The sequence below is a fragment of the Scyliorhinus canicula genome, chromosome 2, assembly GCF_902713615.1.
Source record: "Scyliorhinus canicula chromosome 2, sScyCan1.1, whole genome shotgun sequence".
NCBI lineage: Eukaryota > Metazoa > Chordata > Chondrichthyes > Carcharhiniformes > Scyliorhinidae > Scyliorhinus > Scyliorhinus canicula.
The window spans coordinates 7144361-7156760 of record NC_052147.1 but is presented as its reverse complement, the minus strand read 5'-3'; the positions used below and the strand labels follow the sequence as shown (position 1 = coordinate 7156760).

At 46.3% G+C, this 12400-nt stretch overlaps 1 protein-coding gene across 4 annotated transcripts in view; it reads right to left on the bottom strand.

Annotated features, from left to right (window-relative positions):
• The window catches only part of dicer1 (dicer 1, ribonuclease type III), a 174222-nt gene that overhangs the window by 22368 nt on the left and 139454 nt on the right, over positions 1 to 12400 (bottom strand). For all 4 annotated transcript variants that reach the window (XM_038822311.1, XM_038822319.1, XM_038822325.1 and 1 more), the window contains one exon: positions 8576 to 8731. In XM_038822311.1, the coding sequence (XP_038678239.1) occupies positions 8576 to 8731 (156 nt within the window). The remainder of the gene's footprint in view (positions 1 to 8575; positions 8732 to 12400) is intronic.

Sequence of the window (12400 nt, the reverse complement as noted above, 5' to 3'; positions counted from 1 at the left end):
CCAACCTGCCACGTGGCACCATATCAAATGCTTTCTGAAAGTCCAAATATACAACATCCACAGCACTACCTTCATCCACTGCTTGTCACCTCGTCAAATAACTCAATTAAATTTGTCAGACATGACCTGCCCTTGATAAAGCCATGTTGGCAGTCTATTAACTTATTTTTCTTGCATGCATATTATGGCCTCCATCAGTTTCCCCACTATTGATGTCAAGCTGACAGGTCTGTAGTTTCCTGGGTTATCCTTTGCCCCTTTCTTAAACAACCATGTCATATTTGCAATCCCACCACAATTCTTTGGTCCCAGGCCGATTTGTTGGCCACCAGCTCCACCCCTAGTATGAGTCAAAGATCACTGGTCACTAAGTTTAACCCCCCCATACCTTTTGTTCCCTCTCCCTCCCCTCCCACAGACTGCCTGGCACCACATCTTCCCCCATTCCCCCACTCACAAATAAACACCTGGACCCATTGCGCCCCACCTAAAGTGGCCCAACAGGCCACAGCCTCTCCCCACTCCAGTTTGCTAGCCACACCCCCGCTCTCTCTCTATCGCTCTAGCAAAGTGGCCCCCACGCAGGATCCCCCTCCAATATCCTCTCACAGAGCAGCCAACACGTCCTTTCTCCCAGTATCAGGCCCAACCCCCGCAAGGTCAACTCTCTCCTCTCAAAATGAAACATAACCCCCTTTTTATTACCGTCTTCACCCCCAACAGAACAAAGATGACACAATAGAACACACAGCAGCATTGTCCATTTTACAAACACCTCCCTTCATAGTCCCAAGTAGTCCTCTTGACAGTGGTCCCAACTTCTCTCTGATGAAGGCGTCAGCCTGCTCCGGTGTGTCAAAGAAGTGTCCATTGTTACCCGCAGTCGCGCATCAAATCGCTCTTCGCCCTGTTGAAGGCCACACGTCTCTTCGCCAGCTCAGTCCCAATGTTCTGGTATATCCACACCGTCTTCCCTTCCCAGTCGATATTTTGAATCTTGATCACCCACTCCAAAACCTTTTCCTTCCTTTGATAACTGTGAAAGCGGATCATCACCGCCCGCGGTGGCACATTCGGCCTTGGCTTTTGCCTGAGCGCACAATCCAACTCCGGAGAGGCGAAACCCTTCACCCCCTCCCACCAGCCGAGAACATATTTCTGAGAAATATGGGTCAACTTCGAGCCCTCCAACCCCTCCGGCAGCCCCACCAACCTGAGGTTTAGCCTCTTCTCCAGATCATCCACCATGAACCTCAGTCCTTTATTACTCTCCACCACCAGCAGCAACTCTGCTTCCAGCAAGGCAAACTGGACCTCGTGCTATGACAAGGCCTCCTCCACCCGCTTCAATGTCTCACCTTGTGCTTGCACCATGTCCAAAGTTCTCGGATTAGGCCCGAAGCCTCCTCTATGGTGGCTTTAAAAATATTCCTTATTCTCCATGCCCTGCCGCTCGAACTGCCTGTCCATCTGTTTTGCCGAATTTTTCCAGCTCTTGCGCCATTACTACGCCCAACAGGTCTAGTGTAATGGGCGCGGTGACCATCTGCCCTCCTTAACCTTCCTTCAATGGGCTGCCCTCCTGAGCCTGCTTAGTGTTGTGTTTCTCCTTTGACGATTTTGACATACTGCCGACAGAAATGAGTGCACCTACTCACGAAACATGGCTGGGATACCAAACCCCCCCCCCCGAAAAACCGAGTGAAAGGGAGTGCCACTTCTCGCACGTCTTGCTCTGACATGACATCACGGGAAGTCCCTTTCAGGCTTCTTAAGGCGGTGAGAGGAGTGTAAAGAGAAAGGAGTTTTCAAGATGGAGCTTCAAAGGTTCCCAATGGTGGGTTGGGTGGACTGCAGAGAGAAAAAAGGTGCACAGAGAGCAGAGATCAGAGTACCAAAGAGGATTCATGATGGGGTGGACATTGCAATGGGATGGGCTGAGAAAGGCTTTGTAGACAAGGATTTCAAATTCATTGCGTTAGATAGCCTGAGAAGTCAGTGTATTTATTACTGGGTGAGAGAGAGGGAAATAATGCAAGGCAGCACACCAGTGGTGGAGTTCGAGAGGAGTTAGATTTGCAAGTTTTTTCAAAAATTCATCTTTTATGGGATGTGGGTGCCGTTGGTTAGGCCACCATTTATTGCCCATCCCTAGTTGTCCTTCAGAAGGTAGTAATGAGCTGCCTTCTTGAACCTCTGCATGCCTTGAAGTATAGGTAGTATGCTGTTGGGGAGGGAGTTCCAGGATGTTGCTCCAGCAAAGGAATGATAATATATTTCCAAGTCAGGGTGGTGAGCGACTTGGAAGGAAACCTCCAGGTGGTGGGGTTCCCAAGTATCTGCTACTCTTGTCCTTCTAATGATAGTGGTCATGGGTTTGGAAGGTGCTGTCTGACAAACCTTGGTGAGTTACTCTAGTGCATCTTGTGAATGGTGCACATACGGCTGCCACATTTCATCGGTGGTGGAGGGGTTGAATGTTTGCAGAAGGGGAGCAATCAAGTGGGCTGCTTTGTCCTGGATGGTGTCAAGCTTCTTGAGTGTTGTTGGAGCTGCACTCATCCAGGCAAGTAGAGAGTATTCTATTGCACTCTTGACTTGTGCTTTGTAGATGATGGACAGGTTTGGGGCGGGGGGGGGGGGGGGGGGGGGGGGTGTCAGGAGGTGGGTTACTCACTGTAGGATTCCTAGCCTTTGACTTGTCCTGGTAGCCACAGTATTAATATGGCTAGTCCAGTTCAGTTTCTGATCAATGATAACCCCCAGAATGTTGACTGTCGGAATTCAGCGATGGCAATGCCACTGAATGTCATGGGGCAATGGTTAGATTCTCTCTTGTGTGACATGAATGTAATTTGCCACTTGGCTGCCCAAGCCTAGATACTGTTCAGGTATTGCTGCATTTGGACATCCCCACTTCAGACTTTATGATGGAAAGGTCATTGGAGCAGTTGAAGATGGTTGGGCCTAGGACACTTCCCTGAGGAACACCTGTAGTGATGTCCCTGAGCTGAGATGATTGACCTCCAACTACCACAACCATCTTCCTTTGTGCCAGGTATGACTCCAACCAGCTGAGAATTTCCCCCCCGATTCCCATTAACTTTTCAGCTATGGCTCCTTTCTGCCACACTCGGTCAAATGCTGCCCTGATGTCAAGGACAGTCACTCTCATCCCATCTACCAAGGCTATAGTGAAGTCAGGAGCGGAGTGACCCTGGCGGAACACAAACTGAGCGTCCGTGAGCAGGTTATTGCTGAGTAGGTCCCCATTGATAGCACTGGGTTTTAAACAAAAACTTAGAGTGCCCAATTCTTTTTTTTCCAAATTAAGGGGCAATTTAGTGTGGCCAATTAACCTACCCTGCATTTCTTTTGTAATGTGGGGACGAGACCCATGCAGACACGGGGGGAACGTGCAAACTCCACACGGACAATGACCCGGGTCAGGGATCGAACCGGGTCCTCAGCGCCTGCTAACCACTGTCCATCCCCTGATAGCATTGTTGACTCCTTCCATCTTTGCTGATGATGGATAGTAGACTGATAGGGCAGTAATTGGCTGGGTTGGATTTGTCCTGTTTCTTGTGTACATGATACACCTGGGCAATTTTCCACATTGCCGGTGCTATAGCTGCACTGGAACAGCTTGGCTAGGGGTGTTGCAGGTTCTGGAGCACAAGTCTTCATTACAATTCCCGGGATATTGTCAGGGCCCATAGCCTTTACAGTATCCAGTTTCTTCAACCGTTTCTTGATATTACATGGTGTGAATCGTATTGACTGACATCAGTGATACTGGGGACCTCCACAGGAGGATGGGTCATCCACTCGGCACTTCTGGCTGAAAATTGTTGCGAATGCCTCAGCCTAATCTTTTGCACAGATGTGCTGGGCTCCTCCATGACCGAGGATGGGGATATTTGTGGAGCCAATTGTTTTATTGTCCACCGCAATTCGCAGCTTGATGCAGCAGGACTACAGAGCTTAGATCTGATGCATTCTTGTGGAATCGCTTAGCTCTGTCTATTACTTGCTGCTGGTCTCGTCATTTCCAGACCCACAGAAATTGCAGCACTTAACTACCCTCGGAGTTCAAGGGCAATTAGGAATAGGCAATAAATGCTAGTTTTGCCAGCCATGCCTGCATCCCATGAAAGAATAGATAAAAACAAAAATACCATTGAATATATTCAATTATCCAACCTCCACCAGTCTCTGAGGTACAAAAATTAACAACCTTGAGAGGAGGCCACATTTCCGCCTTAAATGGGAGACCCTATATTCTGAAACTGCACGCCCTATTTCTATACTTCCAGAAAGAGAAGAAATATCTTAATCAAGAAGCACCTCTTGCTCAGACTGACATTTACTAGTTTCCCATTATTAATTCCCCAATCTCCACCTCCAGGGGGCAAGGTTGACTTTAGCCACTCTCTTCCTTTTTATATACTGTTTATCTTTAGATTTCTTTCCATTTACTCTCATTCTAATTTCTCATCTTTCATTTTTGAGTCATCCTTTCCTGGTTTCTAAAATGCTCCCAATTGTTTGCCCTACCTCAAATGTTTGCAGTATATGTCTTTCTTTCAATGTGCTATCACCTTTAACTTCTTTTGGTTAGTCACAGATGGTGCACCATTCTTGTGGACTTCATGGAAATTTTCTTTATCGAGTTATGAAGTATCTCTTTAAATGTTTGACACTACTCATCTTGCCTTTTAAATTATTTCACATAGCAACTGAAAAATCAACCTCTAATTTAGTTTGTTTATTCCTTCCCTTCTGTCGCCACTGGTTTTGCAGGAGAACTTAAAATGTTTCTTTGTCAATACTGCTTATTAGATGGTGCCTGATGCCCATGACAGGTACTTTGACCCTCCCTCCAATCCTTTCCCAGCTTAATTTAGCTGGGTTTAACCTAAGAAATCTAGGGAAAGACTCCGAGTGAAGGAAAAGGCAGAGAAATGTATTTTTTAATTCATTCATGGGATGTGGGTGTCACTGGCTGGGCCAGCATTTGCCTATCCCTAATTGCCCTTGGTTGTGGTGAGCTACCTTCTTGAACCATTGAAGTCTTTGTGCTGTGGGTACACCTGCAGTGCTGTTAGGGAGCTCCAGGATTTTGATCCAGTGACAGTGAAGGAACTGCGATATATCTCAAAGTCAGGACGATGAGTAACTTGGAGGGAAATTCCCACGTGGTGATGTTCCCATGTGTCTGCTGCCCTTGTTCTTCTAGATGGTGGTTGTGGGTTTGGAAGATACTGACCAAGGAGCTTTGGTGAGTTCCTCCAGTGCATCTTGTAGCTAGTACACCCTGCTGCTATTGCGCGACAGAGGTGCAGGGAGTGGATGCTTGCGGATAGGGTCCAAATCAAGCAGGGGTGCTTTATCCCTGATGGTGTCAAGCTTCTCGAGTGTTGTTGGAGTTGCACTTATCCAGGCAAGAGAAGGGTATTCCATCATATTCTTAACTTGTGCCTTGTAGATGGTGGACAGGTTTTGGGGAGTCAAATGGCGAGTTATTTACTGCAGGATTTCCAGCCTCTGACCTGCTCTTGTAGCCATAGTTTTTAATATAGCTAGTCCAGTTTGGTTTCCCCCAGGATATTGATAGCAGGAGATTCAGAGATGATAATGCCCTTCAATTTTACAAGGTAATGGTTACATTTTCTTTTGGTGGAGATGGTCATTCCCTTGCACTTGTGTGGTGCACATGTTACTTCCTACTTGAAGCCCAATCCTGGATGTTGTCCAGGTCTGCTGCATGTGCAGTATCTGAAGAGTCACAAACAGTGCTGAACATTGCACAATCATCACACATCCTTACTTCCAACCTTATGATGGAAAGGTCATTGATGTAACAACTAAAGATGGGTGGGCCGAGGACAGCAACACAGTAATGTCCTGGAACAGAAATGATTGACCTCCAACAACCACAAGCATCTTCCTTTGAATGAGATATAACTCCAAACAGCAGAGACTTTTTCCTGATTCCCATTGACTCCCCTTCTGTTTGAGCTCCTTGGCTAAATGCTGCCTTGATGTCAAGGGCTGTTGCTCTCACCTTAGGATTCAGCTCTTTTGTCCATGATTGAATCAAGGCTGTAATGAGGTCAGGAGCGGAGTGGCCCTGGCTGAACCCAAACTTGAGTGTCAGTGACCAGATTACTGCTAAGCAAGTGCCACTTTATTGATGATCAAAGAGTAGATTGATAGGGCGGTAATTGGCCAGGTTGGAGTTCTCCTTGTTTTGTGTACAGGAGATACCGGGACAATTTTCCATGTTGCCAGGTCCATGCCAGGGCTGCAGCTGTACTGGAACAGCTTGGCTAGGGTGCGGCAAGTCTGTTGCCGGAATATTGTCAGGGCTCATAGCCTTTGAAGTAATCAGTGCTTCTGCCATTTCTTGATATCACATTGAGTGAATTGAATTGGTTGAAGACTAGCATCTGGAGGAAGCGGAGATGGATCATCCACCCAACACTTCTGGTTGAAGATTGCTGCGAATGCTTCAGCCTCATCTGCTGGGCTCCCAATCATTGATGACAGCAATATTAGTGGAGCTACCTCCTCCAGGGAGCTGTTTAATTGTCCACCATCAATAACAACTGGATATGGCAGGACTGCAGAGCTTAGATCTGATCTGTTGGTTGTGTCCATCCACTTAGCTCTGTCCATCACTTTCAGCTCCTACCGTTTGGCACATTTGTAGTCCTGTGTTGTAGCTTCAACAGGTTGACACCTCACATTTTTAGGTATAACTGGTGTTGTGCCTGGCAGTCTACATTAAACCAGGATTGATCCACTGCCTTACTGTTAATGGTAGAGTGGGGAACGTGTGGGACAAATTACAGGCTGTGGTTGTATACAATTCTGCTGCTGGAGGCCCACACCACCTCATGGTTTCCCAGTATCAAGTTGCTAGATGTTCGAAATCCATCCCATTTTGCATGGCGCAAGTGCCACACAACACGATGCAGGATATCCTCAATGGAGGTGGAGGCAGTGCACAGTGGTATGCCGCTGGACTAGTAATCCAGAGACTCAGTCATGCTCTGGGGACCTGGTTTTGAATACCGCCATGGCAGATGGTGAAATTTGAATTCAATCAAAAAATCTGGAATTAAAATTCTAAAGATGACCATGAAACCACTGTTGATCGTCATAAAAACCCATCTGATTCACTAATGCCCTTTAGAGAAGGAAATCGGTCGTCCTTACCTGATCTGGCCGACCTGTGACTCCAGACCCACAAAAGTGTGGTTGACACTTAAATGCCCTCAGGAATGGGCAATAAATGCTGGGCCAGCCAATGGCGTCCACATCCCATGAACGAATTAAAAAAAGTTAGGATAGGACTCAAGTCTGATTGTCACTCCTATCGAGTGGAGCAGCACGGTAGCATTGTGGATAGCACAATGGCTTCACAGCTCCAGGGTCCCAGGTTAGATTCCGGCTTGGGTCACTGTCTGTGCGGAGTCTGCACATCCTCCCAGTGTGTGCGTGGGTTTCCTCCGGGTGCTCCGGTTTCCTCCCACAGTCCAAAGATGTGCAGGTTAGATGGATTGGCCATGATAAATTGCCCTGTGTTGGGTGGGGTTACTGGGTTGCGGGGATAGGGTGGAGGTGTTGACCTTGGGTAGGGTGCTCTTTCCAAGAGCCGGTGCAGACTCGATGGGCCGAATGGCCTCCTTCTGCACTGTAAATTCTATGATTATATGACTTCATGGGGTCAAGAGTCAACGTTGGGCACTCCCACTGTGCCATCACCTCTGCGGGACAGGGTGGTTATTGTGCTGTCTGGGACAACTTCCAACATGTTCGTAAGGAGGGTCAAAAGAGTTGGGTGTGCTAGTCATTTCCAATGTCTTGGTCAATGCCGGTTGGCCTGTGCTTTTAAACTTTTAAATACCCTCTGAAATGCAAGCTGCTAAAGAATTAAATGTAGTCAGACCTGGTAAGGACAGCAGATTTCCTTCCCAGAAGAGTGACCAAGATGGGTTTTTACAGCAATCGACAGTGGTCATCCTTTTTAATTCCGGATTTATACAGAATTCAAATTTTACCATCCGCCATGGTGGGAATCAAACCCATTTGCGTGCCCAGAGTGCGCCCCTGGGTCAGTGGATTACTAGACTACTGACCATACTGCTATGCCATTTCCTCCCCTTAATAAGGTAAACAAAGTAGTGCTGGTTATTTAATTAGATGCTTTCTCAGCACAGGAAATTGCACTGGAAGTGAATTGCATGTATAACCTTCTGCCACCCCTTGACACAAGATGTTTGAGATCTAATATCTTCCACATGGAGTTTGAAGACATTGTCTCAACAGCTCTGGAACTTTCAGATGAAGACACTGCCAACATGTTGCTCAGCAACAGAATGTGTATGGTGTATTGCGAATTCAGGCATTAGAGCAGCAATTTCAACCAGGTTTTAGAAAGTTGGCATGGAAAATATTTCATATTCTATGCAGGAACTGGGAGGCCACACTAACCCAAAGTTCTCCCTTTCATTTGCAGAGGAGTTTCACCCACCTCTCCCTACCTGAACTAGTTTATACCTACCATGTCTTTCGACTCGCTCTTGTCCGTAATGCATCGGTCCTGATTTACCACATAGCCAGGAGGCAGCCAATTCACCGGGGGGTCAAATATCGAGACCACCATTCGACTGGGTAGTCCCTTTTTCTTTCCAAGACGATACAGATTACAATTGCTGACCTGAACAAATTAAATAATGGATAGGTTAGACGTGGTAGCCAATGTCCATGGCAAAGAATATCCTTTGTAAAAGCTGAAATGTTCAACCTTCAAACAACGGGAACAGATTTCTTCCAACTGCTTGTCTTGGAAGATATTTGCTATGCAACTACAATTGAGACAGTTAAATTGCCCCCAGCACTTAAAAATCAACTCCAAGATAATTTTCCAGTTATCTGCTGAAAATTATGCTTTGCATACTTTTTCCACTACCTAAGTTGTTTCAGTGTGCCAGTTTTAGGCAAATGTAAAACAAACTCCAAAGTTCACTTTGAAATACTACAGATCCTTTTCAATGTCCCAAGTAGTACTGCAACTAGGGGAGGGGTAAAGCAGCATATCTGGCCTTTAATGCAGTGCACAGGTCAGTCGTGTTCACAGTTCAAGGTACCAGCTGCATGAGGCGGTGATCAAACTCCTATCGGCATCATCTACGTGACCATTTGGGTACCTAGGTCATCGATTTTTCAAACTAGATTTCACTAACGATGTATTAGTTAATTCTTCCATTTATTATGTGAACAGGCCACACACTTGACTGGACATTTTTCGCCAAGAGATGGACCCAAAATATGACCGAAGCAAATTTTGTGAAGTGATCAGTGCGATTACTGTACATTTTCCCCAGGTCAGACATTCTTGGTGATTTCCAAAGGCCACTGGTGTCCGGTGACGCTGGAGGACAGTTAGTGGTCAACTGCTCTCCTGCAGTCCTTTTTGGAAGTGCGTATTTATCAAGAGAAAATCTTTGATCATACCCAACTATCCATCACCAAAAACAAATCATAGTCACTCAAGGATTCATAACTATTAGCACATTCATCAATTCCAATGTGAGAAAATGTCAGAAAGATAAGGATTGACACAACAATGAAGTGAATCTCAGAAAAAAGTTGTAGTTTTAAGGAAAGAAAGAATTGCTGAGCAAGAGGGCAGCAATGTCATCGCAATTAATTAAGTTTTAAAAAGTAAAAGCAATCCACAGGGTGTGAGAGGGTCAACGTATCTGGGTGGGTGAGCATATGTGGGTGTGTATGTGCTGCTGTTTGGTGGCACGAGTGAGTGAGAAAACATATTAGGCATCAGGTAGACTCACACTGCCCTCCACACCCACAGTCTCTCACTTGCACTCACCTCCACATACATCTCCCAGGGCCAGGTGTGACTTTGCTCTCCCACTTGAGGAAGAAAATTGAGACACTCAGTTCTGAGCACCCAATAGCAGCTCCCCCCTCCCCTCCACTCAGATATACCCACCAGACACCCCCATTAGTCTGCCAGCTCAGAGCACCCTCCAGACACTCTCTCTGTCGCACACACAAACCAGCAGCCAGTTTCTTTCATCCCACTGCACTTCCTTATTCCCCAAATGCTGGTTTCTGCCCCATGGGATACTCACTCGCTTTCCACCCGTTCCCTTCTCCATGCACACAAGTGTAAATTTGAGCTCACCATAGAAATCAAAGAATCCCTACAGTGCAGAAGGCCATTCAACCCATCGAGTCTGCACTGACCCTTCAAATGAGCACTAACGTAACCTGCATATCCCTGGACACTTGGGGGCAATTTATCATGGCCAATCTGCCTACCCCATACATCTTTGGACTGTAGGTAGAAACCGGAGAACCCGGAGGAAACCCACACAGACACGGGGAGAACCTGCAAACTCCACACAGGCAGTCACTCAAGGCTGGAATTGAATTTGGGTCCCTGGCACTGTGAGGCAGCAATGTGGAGCCACCACGTTGCCCCCCCACTGTGCCAACCAGAGGTTAGGTTTGAGGTCGGGCTGCTGTCTGAGATAGTGGGGGCCTGAAGCCCATCCCGTAACACCCCCGCCTGCCCAGCTTCCAGCCACTTCTGAGCTGGTCTACTCCCATTGAACTTTCCACTCTGATCACCAGACCCGTAGCCGCCTTCCCAAATAGGTGCTGGAATGTGGCGACTAAGGGCTTTTCACTAACCCTATGCCCACTAACTTCACTTGAAGCCTACTTGTGACAATAAGCAATTTTAATTTCAGGCAGTAAGATGTGCAAAACTTATTTGGAAACTGATGACATTCTGCATGTCCAATCACAGACCGGTTTCACCCTACATTGGCTGATGACAGGCCCTGGCTACCTATCAGCTTCCAATAAATGGAGAAATAAGCCCGTGTTTGGTTGAGCAGGCACGTAGTATATTTTGAAATTCTTTCTGCAAAGTTTTGAAGTTGAACTGTTACCTACACTGGAGGACATGGCGGGTTGCTTAAAAATGCTTCAGGCCACATCCGTCCTGCAGGCCCTGCCTTCGGCAAGCCTGTTTTAGCAAGTGTCAAAAACAAAATCAACTTCTGTCATGCTGATGGTGCTTTCAAGAAGTTCTTGCGTGTCCAGATTTGCTGTCAGTCAAGCAGTAAGGGAGATGATCATAGTGGGTGTTGTCATAATGCACGTGAACACTAACCCATGCCCACTAATTATGTCATCAAGGGACAATGTGTATGCTTGAGAGTAAAAAAGTTGTAACGTTCCGTGTCATGGAGAAACATCAGAAAAGAAAGGCAACTAAATACACTGGCTTAAATCTTTAAAATAAAGAAACCTATAAGCTTCTTGAATTTCACTTGCAGATAAAAGTAGGTAGTCCAAAAACAGAGAAAGGGTCACAAAATAAAGAGACCATTTGGTCAAATCACACTGAAGACAACCAGAACTGCAAAACGCCAGCCAGCCAGGAATTGTACCAGTGGAGTCTGGAAACGTAAAACACAGAATTAGATTGTGCTGGTTCAGTGATTTCCACAGTTCAAGTGACAAACTGAAACTGCACAAAAAAGATCCGTTACCAGGCAGATTCATAACAGGCTCATGTTTCATATCCCAAAAGGAACAGAATCCTTGTAATCAACTCCAATCCTCGAAAACACTGGAGGGAGAATTAAAAATCAAAAATCAGAGGAAAGATCACACTTCTATTTTTAATCAGCCTCCGAGCACTCAATTTTAGGCTTGTACGTGGAGTGACCTGACCACCTCAGTCAGTGAGACAAAGGCTGTGGCCACACTATGTATCCTTGATATTGTGTGGGCAACCATTGTGTATGAATTGTACTCTGGGTTCATGTAGAACACAGCGTCCACAGGCTTACATATATGCACAGAGCTCTACTTCCAGAATGCATGTTTTAATTATTTGGAACAAAAGCTGGAACATCCACACAGAATATTGCACTAATTCCTGGTATGGTTACAGAATCAAACCAAAGCTGGGTGAAATAGACTCAAATTTGTGGCAACTGGTGCGTAATATTGTAAAAATTGACCTCAAAAATTGTAACCCAAGAAAGAGTGGAAGATAAATGAATCTTCTATTAAGTGACAAACTGATAAGCAACCCCGAAGTATGTGCAATTCAAACAAGCTTAGAATTCATTGCAGTTAAAAGCTAACCAAAGTTCACCTCGCAAGGTCAGAGTTGATAAACGTAGACAGGGCGGCATGGTGGTACAGTGGTTAGCACTGCTGCCTCACAGCTCCAGAGTCCCAGGTTTAATTCCAGCCTCGGGTGATTGTGTGGAGTCTGCACTTTCTCCCCATGTCTGGTCTCCTCTGGGTGCTCCGGTTTCCTCCCACAGTCCAAAGA